This window comes from Pituophis catenifer, unplaced genomic scaffold (assembly GCF_029215685.1).
Source record: "Pituophis catenifer annectens isolate HBS135680 unplaced genomic scaffold, rPitCat1.0.hap2 SCAF_1, whole genome shotgun sequence".
Classification (NCBI taxonomy): Eukaryota; Metazoa; Chordata; class Lepidosauria; order Squamata; family Colubridae; genus Pituophis; species Pituophis catenifer.
Window position 1 is genome coordinate 129,419,962 of NW_027256881.1, and position 16,438 is coordinate 129,436,399.

A 16,438-nucleotide genomic window follows, 5' to 3' on the forward strand; every position below is an offset into this window, starting at 1 on the left:
ACCAAATCAGCAATTTACAGGGAGAATCATTATAAAATATTTCATAGATGGTATCTAGCCCCAGCTAGATTAGCAAAAATATTCCCTAGTGCCTCAGCAATATGTTGGAAGTGTGGAAAGGAGGTTGGCACCTTCTTTCATATGTGGTGGTCCTGCCCGGAGACAAAAAAGTTTTGGACAAAAATACGAATTTGGCTACGAGAAATAGTGGAAGAAGATATAAAACTTTCCCCCGAAACCTTTTTATTAGGAATGATGGGAGATGGACTCTCTAAGGACAAGATACAATTAACTATACATGTTATAACAGCGGCCAGACTAACCTTTGCAAAATACTGGAAAGACAAACAAACCCCTCCAGAGATGACAATAATAAATAAAATCCTAGAATGCGCAGAAATGGCAAAATTAACAAGTGTTCTTAAAGACGATGAGAACTCAAAATTTAAGGCAGTATGGGAAAGGTGGTACAAATGGTGGAATAATAGAACGAGACTATAAGGATATACCTATTTCTAATAATGATAGATTTGAAGATACTTGATATGTACATAATGTAAATATGTAACCGCACGACACCACAGATGTTATTGGAGATTTTATGTTTTCTTTTTAAAAAAAATTTTTTTTCTCTTTTTAAAATCAATAAAGTATATTAAAAAAAAAAACAAAAGCTATCAGCAGCTTCCGCATTAGGAAAAAAAAGTTACTTGAACAAAGGTAAGTTTTAATAGCTTCTACTAACTCAGAAAGGCAGGAGGAAAAAGAACCCAGAAACTTAAAAACACATACTTCTATGTGTTACAGTAGATAAATGTATTGTATACAGATGGCTTCCTGCTTGCCTGTTATAAATTAATGAAATCTTTCCATTGTAGTCTTGAGTCTTCTGCTAAGAAGCCAATTCCTAAACAAAGGCTAGGTATCTGGAGAACAGAGTTTTACCTTGCCTAGGCCAAGGCTAATAATATTTTTAATATTTTTAAATTAAATTCAACTCTTCAACTATCTTCAAGATTAACCTCATGTAGTAATCTGAAAAGACTGTAGTCGAAGCATAAGTGATGTAACAATTTAGGATATAGGATATAAGTGTTGTAGAGTTGGACCTTTCTCCTAGTGTGTGGGTGAAGAGTTATAGCTTTTATAATAAACAGCAGCTGAAGCTTAAATGGATAAATGCCTAGAGCCTAAATAAGAAAACAACTGGGAAAACTGACCCTCTGGAATGAATTACCCACCGAGCTCTGGACAGCCCCTGATCTCCATTCCTTCCGCAAAGTTCTTAAGACCTGGCTTTTTACTCAAATCACCTGATCTGGTTGGGTTTTTTAGTTAACTGTGGGATTTTAAATTGGATTTTTAATGCTATTTAGTGATATTGTTTTTATTGTCATTTTGTACTTGTGAGCCGCCCCGAGTCCTTCGGGAGAAAGGCGGCATATACATTTTAATAAAATTAAAAAATAAAAAATAAAACTGGGAAAACTTAAAAGTATCTTAACAATATCAACCCCTTGGGTCATGTGACCCAAGAATTGAAGGAATTGAAGAATAGAGGGGTCTTCTGCAGAGTTTTGATCAGTGGTGGGTTGCCCCCAATTTGGACCGGTTCGCAAGAACCAGTAGTAAAACCGGCGGGAGGCCCCGCCCACTGCCCCGGATGTCATTATCAGTGATCTGCGCACGCGCAGAAGCATTTGCATATGCGCAGATCCCATTGCGAACCGGTAGTAAGGTAAGTAGAACCCACCCCTGGTTTTGATCCACTTCTAAACTGCCTCTCCTAAACAAATACGTTGGGGAATATTTTCCCCCTCTGCAGTACTCTTATCCCGATCCAACAAATTTTTAGATGTAATTATTCTTTTCCCGCTTTCCCCCTATTGTTTTTAGAAGCAGATAAGCTGTGTCTTGAATTCTTTATTCTTAATCTTTTTTCAATATTCAACTGACTGAGAAGACTAAAAAAGGATAATAAGAGCTCTTCCAGACCTGCTTTTTGGCAAGGATATATGAAATCCCACCATGCCCAGTTCACCTTAGTTTTGTCTATAAGTTTTGTCAATTTATAACGGGGAATAGTTTATTTAAAGAACTGCATGCCATTAAAAAAAAAGCCTGTTCTTCTGGTTTCTATTAGTCTGCCCTCCATTCACTGCCTGAAACAAATGAGGAAAGAAAAATTGGAGCAAGGGCTTATTGTCTATCTGGATTTTCAAGTGTCGAGAGTAATTTATCTAATTACTAACCATAAGCATTTTTAAGGCTACTTCAGGGTCCAACACCACAGAAAGTAATACAACTGCCTGTATATCTCCTAACTTACAGGTTGGATAACTAGGGTCAATATGAATCGTTTATTTACACACACATACTTTAGTTATTTTTTATAAATAACTCAAGACAATGAACATCCTTCCTCCAATTTTTCCCACAACAACCACCCTATGAGATGGGTTGGGCTGAGAGACTATAACTGGTCCAAGGTCACCCATCCGGCTTTCATGCCTAAAGTGGGACTACAACTCAATTTCCTGGTTTTTAATGTGGTGCCTTAACCATATATACAATGTAATTAATGTGATGTTTCACTGTCTCTCCTCAACAGTTTCTACTGCTGATGTGTTTTGGGAATTGATAGTTAATATTATAAAGTGAGAAGTTTTCAGTTACTACTGAAAAGTAGTACTTTGGGTACTACTTGGATATTATTTGGGTGGTACTTTAGGTGCTACTTTTGCCACAATTTCTGGCAAAAAAAATCCCCCCTCCCATTAGCACAAAGAAGATACTGACCTAGATTACAGTTCAGTTGTAAAATTTATTCTAGTAACTCTTGGGTACTTCCAAAGCTATATTTTGATTATAAAACTCCAATCATGGTTCTTCTTTTTAGGTATTTAGGAGAGCAGTGTTAGTTTCCAGTATCCCAAAATCAGAGATCTATTAGTATCTTTTCAGACTAATATGCTATAGACGCTTTCTCCTTTTACACGTGTATGCCTATAAAACTATTTCCCAACAAATTTTTTTTTTTTAATTTTATCACATAAATTACCAGGAGAAAAAAAATCAATCAGCCTGGGTGCTCTTCAATCCCATTTATCACAACAAGAGTAAACCAAACATAATTTTACCTCAGCAGGTGGCAGCACAGGGTTTGCTCTGTCTGGTTTACTCATAGCTCAAGCATGGTTGGGCGTGATTAGTATTTGGATGGGAGAGTATCAGGAAAAACAAGGGCTATAGGCTAAACTAGGAAGTCAAAAAACAAAAACAAAAACAAAACCATATCCCCATCCTGAAATAAAGTCACAGCAAGCCGCATGGAAAGACCATATATGTGTCGGAGTCATGTTTATCTCTGTCCTTAAAATATATGTTTATTAGATTCTTATCCCGCCTTTATAATTCAAATAAAGAAGTCGCATCATTAGTATAATCTCAAAGATTATGAAGGAGATATAAAGGGTTTCGTTTTAGCTGGTGTGGATCTATTTTTCCCACACGTTGATTGTAAGCCCAATACATATACAAATACATATTCATTACAGACCAATAAAATTACAGCAGGTTTCTAACAAGGCAATCCATAGATGGGTCTATGCAACACAAGGAAGAAATGAAGGCAGATGCGGACCCTCCCGGACTAACCCCACAACCTTTCTCAAAACCCCAATATAAAAAAACCCTCTCCTTCGCAGATCAGCCTTCGCCAGATACTCACTTCTGCCGGGCGTCCCTAGTTGGAAAAGCTCCTCTTGACTTAAAAGCCACGAGCTCACCCACGCGAGAAAAGGAACACGGTCATATCCCCACCGAAACCCTTCGCCTGGGCAAGACGGAGGCTATTGCGGCAGCAGCTAGTGCTGCTACTGCTGCTCACCTGAAGCAGGTGCATTTGGGAGGGGAATAGCTGACTTCCCGAGTGCCTGATTTTTAGAGGGGGGGGGGAAATGAGCGAAGGAAACCGCACGGGTTGACGGACATTTTGCTAATATCTTGGGCTTCTGGTTTGAAATTCTACGTATACCCTATCCAAAGAGGATCACCAAATGTCTCTGGTCCTGACATTTTAAATTAATATCCAGGCAATGGACGAAGACGGACCTGGCCGTTGCCGTAAAGCGGCGAAAAGAGGCTTTACGTCAGTTCGAGAACGGCTTTGTCCGCTTTTCCTTCGCTCATTGCCTTCGGGGATTTTGAGAGATCATGGCGGCGGGGGAAATGAAGTCCGTTTTATTCGTATGTCTGGGTGAGTGAGTGGCTTTTTTTTTTAGGGAAAGAGAGGTGGAGTGCATCGGTTGGAGAAAAAAAACGGGGGTGGGGAGGACATTAGCTATTGGTCTTTCTCTTTCTTTTGATACAGGGACTAATAAAGAGACGAGAAAGGAAAGATTAGAAATGAAAAGAATTTTCATTTACTTCTTTCCCTCTTTCCCCCGCTGTTCCCAAGAATGATAAATAAGAACCATTATTTTCAATTGCACATATTCTTTACTTCTCATCTCTCATCTTTGCTGCTCCTTCCTTGCATTCTTCCTGAGTTGCTAGATTGCATCTTTTGCCTGCGTCTCCGGCATCGGCATTTACATGTACAGTACAGCAGCAGAAGGGAGGGCTGCTGTTTTACCCTAAAACTCAGTTTACCGGCCCTGCGATTCACGAAGATGGGGAAATAACTGTAAAGGCGGGAGGATAAACTGTTTACTTTGGCGAGCGTGCATTATTTCTGCAGAGGGGAGACTCTACTTGTGACTGCATTGCTTTCCTTTGGATAGCTTCAGAATATCTGATGAAACCAGACACGTTTTAGTCCATTAGCTTCATAATTTTATCCACTTAATATTTTTTAAAATCTCACTCCCCCCTCACTTCCCGTGCCCTTTTGCAGTTAATTTGGGATGCTGTAAATAACAATAAGCAACATGAAATGACTCTGCTTGCATGCTATGTAGACACTTCTCTTCACTTTTGCTATTCCATTATTTTTTATTTATTTATTTTTTTGGAAAAGCTGGATGATGGATTCACTAAGGCAGCTATGACAGGTACTGAAGGACACAAGTCATTAATTGAAACAAGTGACTTGGATTTTTTAAAAAACAGCAAATAGTATTTAATTCATAATATAAACAATTCTCTAAAAGGTTCTATTTCTTGTTTGGGTTTGTACAAATGGGGCTCCTGTCATTCACAATTGAGGCAGTGAAACTTGGGACAGCTGTAAACCAGAACTGTTAAAGAAGATATACCAATCAGTTCTTTAAAGAAAATATTTAAAATGTCTAATATGTACTGCCTAAAAGCATGTTTACTTATGCCTACAGATATGATTACTTTTATAACAAATGAACCACTGGGTTTATAAAACTACTTTTATAACAAATATACAACTGCTACAAAAAGAAACCTTAATATGCAGATAAATTGACACTTTCAACTGATTCTTGGTAATACTAGCAATCATTGGTAGTTGTTAGTTTAAGCATCTTTGCAAATGCCGCTTTGAGCCCATTTTAAGTGTCTTAAAATATAACTTACATACATGGAAAGGTGAAGCAGAGTTGGCAGACATCTGCATTCTGATAATTCTATAATCCACAACTCAGAATAATGAGCATCTGGAGTGGGGGCATTGGAAGCAAGTGATAACATGCATTATGATATCCTCCTTCAAATGTATATACATATTTGAATCAGATGCTGGGACCCAAATATCACAGCATTTACATGGTGATCTTACCATATAGAGTATGTGTCAGTATTTTGACGTGATTGTGGTTTGCTATAGCTACCACTACTTAGAATTACTTTCTGGGACTTCATTACTATAAATTTGTGATTGTTAGAATGCAGTTCCGTCACTCAAAGAATTTACTAGTGACCATTTCAGATGCCATTGTGTTGCTTGAAATATTTACCTGTACTGTGAAGACCTTAATAAAATGTTCTCTATTCAATTTGTCTTGTTGGTACATCATGGTTTTGATGATCTGTTACCCTAAATCTGCAGGAAATTAGATACAGTTATAATCCTATGCATGGTTACACCAAGGTTGATCATGTTAAATTCAATAAAAATTTACTATCAGTCTGTAGAGGTTAAGGCCCAAATTTCTGTTATCTCATTATGGCAGGAGAGTCATGACTCATTTAATTTCTGATAATTGCATTAAAGAACATGCAAGTAAATTTCTATATAGTCACAACTCTGTTTAACTTGTCTTTGAATATTTGCAGAACAGAAAATGAGTTAATGCAATGGTTTGGTTTATATTATGTGTAAACGTATTGAATAAATCCCAGTGGTTTATTCCATATATTAAGTACCATAACATTTAGCAAGCCATGTATGAGCTTGAATAATTTGTCATCAAACCAGCAAATAACCTATATTTTAAAGTGCTGTGTGATCCCAGTAAGTGAATTAAATTTAACCAGCACTTTTTTAGTTGCAGCTATTCTGTACTAAGTACAACTAGATCTACTAACTAATTTTAAAAGTACTGTCCTAGTAATTTTATAAACACACCATGCTTTTGAAACCAGATAGTGTAGGACAGAATACCGTATAGGACACCCGTCACTTAGTACTTTGTTGAAGCACCTTTGGCAGCAATTACGGCCTCAAATCTTTGGGTAAGATGCAACAAGCTTTGCATGCCTGGAATGGGGGATATTCTGCCATTCTTCCTTGCAAATCCTCTCAAGCTCAGTCAGGTTAGATGGCGACCTCCAGAGATGGTCAGTAGGGTTCAAGTCAGGGGTTGGCTAGGCCATTCTAGGACATTCACAGAGTTGTCCCTAAATTACTCCTGTGTTGTCTTGGCTATGTGCTTAGGAATGTTGTCTTGTTGGAAAGTGAACCTTTAGCCAAGTCTGAGGTCCTGAGTGCTGTGGAACAGATTTTCATTGAGGACATCCTTATACTTTGCTCCATTCAGCTTTCTCTCAACCCTGACCAATCTCCCAACCCCTGTTGATGAAAAATACCCCCACAGCATGATGCTGCCACCACCATGCTTCACTATTGGGATTATATTGGGCAGTTGATAAGCGGTGCCTGGTTCCTCCAGACATAATGTTTAGAATTGAGGTCAAACAGTTCAATCTTGGTTTCATCAGACCAGAGAATCTTGTTCCTCACAGTCTTGAGAGTCCTTCAGGTCCTTTTTTAAAAACTCCAGAAAGGCTAGCATGTGTTCTGCACTGAGGAGAGGCTTCTGCCTAGCCACTCTACCACAAAGCCCAGATCAATGGAGGGCTGCAGTGATGGTTGTCCTTCTTGAACTCTGTCCCATCTCCACACAGAATCTCTGGAGCTCAGTCAGAGTAACGATTGGGATTTTAGTCATTTCTCTTACTAAGGCCCTTCCCCCTGATTGCTCAGTTTGACCGTGTGACCAGCTGTTAGAAGAATCCTCGTTGTGCCAAACCTCTTCTATTTGAGAATTATGGAGGCCACTTTTAGGAACCTTCATTGCAGCAGAAATTTTATTGTAGCCTTACTCAAATCTGTGCCTTCCAATAATCCTGTCTCCGAGCTCTGCAGGCAGTTCCTTTGATCTCATAGCTTTTGCTCTGTTACAGTATGTCACTTGTGAGGCCTTCTATAGAGAGATGTGTGCCTTGCCAAATCATGTCTAATCAATTTAATTTACCAAAAGTGGACTCTAATCAAGGTGTAGAAACATATAAGCAACGATTAAGAGAAATGGAAAGCACCAGAGCTAACTTTCAAATGTTGTTACAAAGGGTATGAATATTTATGCCAATGTGATATTTCAGTTTTCTTCTTTTTAATAAAAAGAAAATTTAATAAATTTACAGACATTTCTAAAATTCTGTTTCACTTTGTCATTATGGGATACTGAGTGTAGATTCAATAAGTTTAGAATCAGGCTGCAGCATAACAAAATTGACAAAAGTGAAGGAGGTCTGAATACTTTCTGAATGCACTGTATAAATTAATTAAATATTTCCTACATTAGAAAAGGAAGACATAATTCGAAAGGAACTTGGTGACTTTCTCTAGGCCAGAAGAGATTAGATTTGCTTTTAGCTGAAGCCAAAAGGAGACAACTTTGCCTTTTTCTTTTTCCTCATACCTGCCTACATATCGTGTTTTCCTGAAAATAAGACAGGGTCTTATTTTCTTTTGACACCTCCCCCCCAAATAAGGTCGTGACCTTATTATCGGGGAGTCTTATTATTTTGGGGGTGCAGGAGACAGAGAGCGTGGGACTGGATGTCCCGTTGCTACCGTTGCCCCCCCTCCCTGTTTTTCACACCGGCTGAGCGGCCCAACACGTCCTACCTCACCCCAATGGCAACAACTGCTCCCCTTGCCGTCTCTTCTCCCTCCCTCGCCGGGCATGACAGGGCTCCTGCCCCTTGCTTAGCCACCCGCCACCTTTAGGGATGCAATTTGGGAGTGGCAGGTGGGGCAGGCGAGAAGCAGGACACAGGTCTTACCTTTCAAGCTCCGTCACTTTCCTCACCATTGTGTCCAAGGAAACACGTAAAAGAAAACCTTATCGCAACTTCGAGAAGTTTGATTGAACTCGCGAGAAGGCTTTCTTTTACAGCATGTTTCCCTGGACACAACAGCTTATTATCTGGACATGTTTTATTTTCGGGGAAACACGGTATGTCTCATGACTACATATTTTTTTCCATATATGTAAAATTGTATTTTAGAATGATTGGACTGAATCTTTATTTCTACAGGGAATATTTGCCGGTCTCCCATAGCTGAAGCTGTTTTTAGAAAACTTGTAACTGAAGAAAACCTTGAGAACAAGGTAAACTTGATTTTTATTACCAGTACTCAAGCCATTTTTCTGCTAGCATTATTTAAATAAATTGCTTTGTTTTTCTATAGTGGAGGATAGACAGTGCAGCAACCTCTACATATGAAATAGGAAATTCCCCAGATTATCGAGGCCAGAATTGCATGAGAAACCATGGCATAATTATGAATCATATTGCCAGGCAGGTACTGTACCCATATTTTTTTAAAATGTCTGTCTGCCTATGTTCTTATTGTTTGCAGTGGTTAATAGACAGTGGTGCTGTTTCTGACTGGAATGTGGGACGCTATCCAGATCCAAGAGCTTTAAACTGTCTGAGAAATCATGAAATTGAAACTGCTCATAAAGCACGACAGGTAGAAAGAAATGTCTCTCTCTGTGTGTATGTGTACTTGGGTGCATGTGTTTTCAGAAAAAACGGGCATACCTGCATGGCACAACTGTTTTGTGTTCTGTGCAAGGGTGGATAAAGCATTATATATTGAATAATCAGTGCAACATCTTCGTAAAAATGAAGCTATAGATACTGATAACACTGTAACCTGATTCACTTCTGAACGTGGGGTTTTGCTACAGATCCTTATTGGGAATGTCATTGGCTATTGGCCATTTCCTCAGCTTGGACATTTGGACATATCTTTGCTGGGTTTACACATGCTGAATAAGATGGCATCCAGGACAGTTTAAAAGTTAATGATTTTTAAAAATGGAATTTTAAAAATTTAAATGGGATTTTTTAATTAATCTCAGATTTTAAATTGAATAAAATATGTAATTGTGAAAATTGAATTATATTTTATTTTATACAAAGTACTTTATACAGATAGTTCTCAATTTAGGATGGTGCTATAGGAAAGAACTGCCACATGAACAAAATTTGGGCACAGGACCTTGCCTACAGTTACGATCATAGGAGTTCTGCAACTCCCCCATGATCTCCCCTGCATCTCAGCTGCCTACCTAGTCAACTATTGAGTGCAAACTTACTACGGCCAGGGAGGCCTTGGTTGGCTATGGGATCCACCAGCATGTGCAAAGCATCACAATTAACTTCATTGTTTTTCTTCAGTTGCTGATAAGCATGGCCAGCCTATGTCAGGCATAGCCTTCCTACCAAAGCTGCCTCATGCCATTCTCCAAGCAGCATTAATTAATACAGGCAAGGAGGCTGTTCTCATGGGGCCAGCCCACTCCATGATTGCATGGCCCTCTGTGCTCCCCCCAAAGGCCACAAAGTCAAGTTTTGACCCCTTTGCAGAAGGCCAGGAGCATGGGGGTTGGCCTCTGTGGGCAAGGTGTTCCATAATGCGGGGGCATTGGCAGAGAAGTTCTTCCTAGATCCCACCAGCTAAATTCTTTGACTTACAGGGGCTGCAGCATATCTTCCCTGCCTGATCGAGTGGGATGGGCTAATATAATGGGGCAAAACTGGTTCTATAGCAAATATAGTGTCATCACACAGATGGCTTTATTTGCATATTGGAAATCTATTAGACATCAAGTCCATTATATCAAAGTCCACTGAATTGAGATGCCACTGTACTTACCATTAAAGAAGGTTTTCAGTTAAATTCTTTTCATAAAGAATAGGAACTGTATGCAATTATTTGTTGTGGGTGTTTGGAGAACAAAAGAACAATCGTTACCAGTTTTTATATATTGTACTAGAATCTTTGGTTCTTTCTGGCTGGCATTCTTGAGCAAACAACAAAACATTGCTTCTGGTTAAAATAGCAATTAATTGCATTTTTAACTATTCATAAATAATCTTATTTTTTCTTCTTTAGTTAAAAATTGAATATATCTTCTGAATTTTAGGTTACAAAAGATGATTTCCTGTCATTTGATTATATTCTTTGCATGGATGAAAGCAACTTAAAGTAAGTGGTAAAAGCTGTGAATTTTGCTAATAAATGTTTGCATATCCAACGTACTCCCTTCACATCACTTAAAGGAAAACCTTGTGAAATTCAGTGTTCTTCCTTCTAAATAGATGTGTGTAAGATTATTTAAAATGTACAAACATATTAGAATGGAACATGAAGGTGAGAAAAACGGGGGTCTTTCTTTACATCCAAAGCACTGACATACAGATCTCAGCAACCACTTTTTTCTGCTGTGTCTCTAATGTTATCTTCATCTTGTGGGATAGCTTCAAGTAGTCCTCAGGATTCCAGTTTTAAGTAGTAGCATTTTCCCCACGAAGCAAGTTGTATACCAGGACAGTTTACAGTGGGTTCAGTTTCACTGGCCATTTTGCTGGAGTCACCGTGATGTGAAACCTAGCATCTATGAGGCACTTTAGCTGGCAGTAGCACGCTCTGTCATCCGCCCCCCCCCCCAAATATTTGAGCAATGTCAGATGTTTTAATTTGAACAGCAGGAAAGTCCAGTGTATTCACACAGATTCTCCCCTTTACCTACTACCCTGTTTCCCTGAAAATAAGACATCCCCTGATAATAAGCCTGATTGGGCTTTTGAGCGCATGCGCTAAAATAAGCCCCCCTGAAAATATTTAAACATGCATAGCCAGTACCCGCCATTTCCTCTGGTTAGGGTTAGGGAGACAGATCTGGAAATCAGGTAAAACTGCAAGAGAAGCCCCATGTGCCCCAAAATAATAAGACCTCCCCGAAAATAAGGCCAAGTGCTTATTTCGGGGTTCAACAAAAATATAAGACAGGGTCTTATTTTCGGGAAAACACGGTACTTCTCCAGACAGAGAGGCCTTGATTAGTTCAAACTAAGTTGACCACTACTAATTCCCTCTCTACCACTTCATACGGCACTTCCCTTCTGCCTTGCCTGTCAGCAATAACTGGTTTGGCACTCTCTGAGCTTTAAATCCGCATCCAGTAGAAGCTTCTGTGAACGGACTTGTGCAATGCACGTGCACAAAGCCAGAGTGAATTTTAACAGATCGCTAAATCCACCAGCCTAGCCATCTGTTAGAACTCATCCTCGGTCCCATCCCACATGAATGAGTGATAAATGTTTTCCTCATAGCTGGTGATGCTTGATGGATCAGGAAGGAAACAAAGCTGGGGGGAATTACTTTGTCCCTTTCCTTAACATGTGCTCAGGGCAAAATAAGGTCCTAGCCATTTGGCAGAGTTACGCCTGTGGTAGAATATTAGGCAAATATTATGCTGGTTAAAGGACTGGTGGATAGTACTTTAACTTGGCTGTGAGAAAAAGTTATAATACTGCTCCATTGCTTCATCTCCAGAACTTTGATTGCAATTCCATATTTGACAGTCAAACTGACATCCCTTAATTGCAATTTCCCTGTACAATTCAAACATTTTCCCTTGCTTTAGGATTCTCTCTTTTACATCAAGCCAAGGACTGGATCATGAATTAATTAGGGCTTGCCTACTTTAAATGAGCCATTATGACAATTATCCTTTTTGGATAGTTGCAAGAGGTTAGCCATTTCCTACTGGCAGGTATCCGGAGGAAGATGCAGCAACATTTTTACATGTGATTTTTCATCCCATTTTATTGGCTGAGAGTAAACTAAGATATTTGTTGCTTTCCCCCCAGTTTTTCTTCCAAAATGAATTATGAACATTTCAATTTCTACTTGGCAATATGCTTAAAAGCCATAGAAAATTCCTCACTGTAGATCTCATTGTGAATAGATGCCTTTGTTATTAGAGGAGTCTATTACACCATTCCAAGAGCAGGTGTTTCTTTTATATGCAGCAATACTGATAAAAAATATATGCTTTACTTAATAATAATGGAAAGTTAACTAATCTTTTTTAGTGACTTGAAAAGAAAATGCAATCAAATTAAAAATTGCAAAGCTAAAATTGAACTTCTTGGTAGTTACGATCCAGAGAATCAGCTTATTATTGAAGATCCATATTATGTAAGTATTTTATCATTTAATCTATTTAATTATTGTTATTTGTAAGAAAAAAATTGTTTGTAATTTGGGATTCTGTATTTTCTCTCTTTTTTATTTTCCATCTCCAGGGAAATGATGAAGATTTTGAAACTGTTTATCAACAATGTCACAGATGCTGTAAAGAATTTTTGAAAAACCCTCATTGATGTGGTTATGTTTCTGAACGTAAATAATTCTATGACATTAGTGCAAAATCTCAATTGACATTAAACTATCATAGTGTGCCTCTAAAATAGATACATTTGTGCATTCTTAATTTTAATTTTTGTAGGATACCGAATGGGTATACATTATTTGAGAAGATGTTTTTTCAAAATTAAATTGATTTTATCAAATATATGATGAATGAATATTGTGCTGCTCATCTATATAAGAAAAAAAACCTGTTGGTACTAAACTAAGTGAATAAATATGTGTAATTCCATATACAGATAGTCCTTGACTTGTGACCACAATTGAGCCTGGAAATTAAGTTAATTAAGTTCTTAAGTTGTGGTCATTAAGTGGATCACCACATGACCTGACTCAACTTTAGAACTATCATGGCTTTCCCCAGCATGGTTGTTAAGCGACCATACAGGTTGTTAAGCAGAGTACGGGATGCCTCAGGAGGTCGGGAGGTCTCTGGGGGGTGCTCGACACAGTCCATGTGCAAATTGTAGGGGTACTGTGGCGTGCCACAGATGCAGGGAGGCCAGGGAAAGGAGCTGTAGTTGATGACCCTGCAGTGCAGCGAAACAATGTGACACTCAGAAAGAAGCTTTCACAGTGAGGCATAAAGCAGCCCTCCCATCATGAACCCTGAATGCCTGGGAAGCTACAAACCAGCTGCTCTCACTGCCCTGCCCTGCCTGCCCCATGCCAACTGACTTTCATCAGCTTTATCAAAAAGACGAAAAATGCTAAAGGCAGCAGCTCAGCTGCAGTGTCTTAAAATACCTCTTTTCCCATGCTCCTGGGCAGGACTGGAACACTGGAGCTTGCTTCGTGTTGGGAAAAAAAATCTTGCCTCACTTTGCCCTGGCTCTGTGAAGAGATCACAATTTCCCGAGGCTGCGCAAAATACCCTCGATTCTAAAAGCTAAAGTTTCAGCTGGCTTTAGCATTTTTCCGTGCAAAGAGTCAGACTGGGCATCAAGCCTCATAAGCTTGATAGTTTTAAGAAGTTTCAGGTTGACTTTCCTGGGTTAAAACCATCGAGCACACATTCCTAGAGGAGATCAACACCCTTGGAGTGTCCGGGGCATTTGGAACTTCTGATGAGGCAGCTGCTTTGTGCCGCACTGTGGAGTCTTCCAGAGTGTTCGGCCCTGGGGAGGGCTGATTGCTTTGTCCTGCACTGTTCAACTTCTCTGGCATTTAAGATCATAGATGCGGGCAGGAGAGAGAGGCAAGTGGAAGGAACTTGAATTTTGATCATGTGACTGCAGGGAGGCTGCAGTGGCTCTAACTTCAAGCACGGGTCATATGTCCCTTCATTCAGCGTGGTTGTAAGTCGAAGACTGCCTACATATAGATATATAACAGTTCATTTAGGGACCATTTGAAGTTATAACAGCACTGAAAAAAGTGACTTTTGACCTTTTTCATATGTATGACCTTGCAGCATCCCTATGGTCACATGATTGGAAATTGCAGTGATTCATTTAACAACTTTGGCAAGTAAGGTTGTTAAATGGGGCAAAACTCACTTTTGGGCTCAATTGTGGTCATAAGTCGAGGACTATCTATATTATAGATACATAAACATTCTTGGATGTGTAAATGTGGCACAGAGGTCTGTTTCCTGTTGCTATTATTAACTATAATGTTCTAAACATTTTTCTTTTCACATCGAAACTTTATAACTACTTACCTGTACATTTTTATTTGTCAATTGCTAGATATCTGAAAACTATATTTTGATATCCTTTCATCACTATATACAAAATATAGATGTGGAGGTGAGCCAGAAGAAAAATAATAATATAGGAAAGATTTTATGATATTCAGCCATATAGAATGCTGTGATGCAAATATTTGCAGTTCTGCATTAGCACTGACAAAATAATTCCCTGTTGGTATACTCTTTTTTTAAAAAAATACAAATTGAAGTAAATAACTGCTTATTTATTTTTAAACTTAAAATAGCTTTAAAGGCTATTGACATGATGTTTGAAAAAAGTACTATAGCATTCTGAAGTAAGATAATAATAGATTATGTGTTTCAAGTTCTGATCAGTTCCTTTATAGCTCCAGCACTAATAGAAATAAGAGTAGACTATGTAAGGGTAAACTTCCTTCATTTCCATAATATGAAAAAACTAAAAAAATTATGTTAGGAAATCATTACATTCTTGTTTGTTACACAAATGTAACCTTATGGATCCTGGTATATATTTGTGGAAGGCATAAAATGATTGAGGGAAGGATTTAAAAGCCTAGAGAGTTTGTAGTTTTCCAGTGGAAATAAAACCACTACCCTCCCCTCACATTTCATGCCTCTTTTTACTGATCTTCCTTATGACATCATTGGTTTCTTTCTTTTCTTCACTTGCTCCCTCCTACTTTTGAAACAACATTGTTTATGGATGCTTCAAGATTAAGCCAAAGAGAAGTTGTTAGACAGAAGCAGGCAGCGAAGTCCATAGTAAGCTGGCAAAGATCTGCTTACTAAAAAAGCACATACTGAAGGATGTTGACATAAACCAGTGATTCTATGTAAATATTGTATGAGTCATTTCTACTGATTATTGTCAGTACATGCAGTGTAATATTGTGTGGTTAATTAATTGTTTAAAAGATAACAAAGGATTGTATGCAATTGTTTGCCAAAACTTTCATCTTCTACTCAGAGCATATGAATTTTGCAATTATTCAGTGTTGCCATAATCCCTTTTTAGCCAAGAATCCTTATAAACACTGCGTGGAGAAGTACAAGCCAGCACTATTTTCCCCCTTCTCTTTTAGAGTTAGTTTTTGTGTGTTTTCAAGTCTTCCCAAAAGAGGAATCTTCATAGGCCTGTAGTGGAATTCGCTGCTGTTCGTGTTACCTTCTGGATTTGTCATTTTTAAGCCATAATTCCTATTAATAAGACACTTTGCTTAAGTTCTATTAAAAAATACTCTAGGGACCTGTTTTGCTTTCATGAATGTCAGGTTTTATTTCAAGCAAATTTACAGACATCATAATTAACTTCCAGGTTTGTGATTAGTATGTGCAAGATCAAATAAAATAGTGAAAAAGCTATTTTACTTCTTGTAAAATTTTCATTTTATGACCTAGCTATGGTAGTAACTTTATAATTGTATTTTCAATTATATATCATCTCTATGCAAAGAGATGATATATGAAACCTGGTCCTGATCATTTACAATGTTTTTCTTTCTATGGTAACTGTTGATTTACCACTTAAAAATAAGACTATATTTTTATATCACATATTAAGGATATTAAAAATGAGTGTTTTGTATATTATCCTTAACTGGACTTTTTAATAGCAAAATATATTGTTAGCGAGGAACAATATATTTGAACAAGGTTTATCTTATTCTACATAAGTTAATTGAACACAAAGGGATTTTTCAGAAAATTTGACATTTGTGTTTCATAGCCAGCAAACTTTGGTAATTTAAAAAAAAAATTAGAATGATTTGATCATAACAGTTTTTATTACAGTTAATTATTGGGGCAGATTTTGATTGTATTAATGATTATTACAA

At 38.1% G+C, this 16,438-nt stretch overlaps 2 protein-coding genes across 3 annotated transcripts in view; one reads left to right on the forward strand and one right to left on the reverse strand.

The window, feature by feature from the left end:
• The window catches only part of SH3YL1 (SH3 and SYLF domain containing 1), a 33,124-nt gene extending 29,130 nt beyond the window's left edge, over positions 1–3,994 (reverse strand). Inside the window, exon 1 of the mRNA XM_070932967.1 lies at positions 3,731–3,994. Coding sequence (XP_070789068.1) covers position 3,731 — 1 coding nt within the window. The 5' untranslated portion in view covers positions 3,732–3,994. The remainder of the gene's footprint in view (positions 1–3,730) is intronic.
• A 135-nt stretch (positions 3,995–4,129) lies between these two features.
• Positions 4,130–13,162, forward strand: ACP1 (acid phosphatase 1). Of its 2 annotated transcripts, none has more exons than XM_070932968.1 (6): positions 4,130–4,258; positions 8,737–8,810; positions 8,891–9,004; positions 10,638–10,699; positions 12,592–12,697; positions 12,805–13,162. In XM_070932968.1, exons 1-6 carry the CDS (start codon positions 4,216–4,218, stop codon positions 12,880–12,882), a joined length of 477 nt encoding a protein of 158 aa, XP_070789069.1. In that variant the 5' UTR covers positions 4,130–4,215; the 3' UTR covers positions 12,883–13,162. The 2 variants fall into 2 exon arrangements, with proteins under 2 accessions (XP_070789069.1, XP_070789070.1); XM_070932969.1 differs by lacking the exon at positions 8,891–9,004 and adding an exon at positions 9,062–9,175.
• Positions 13,163–16,438: the final 3,276 nt, after the last annotated feature.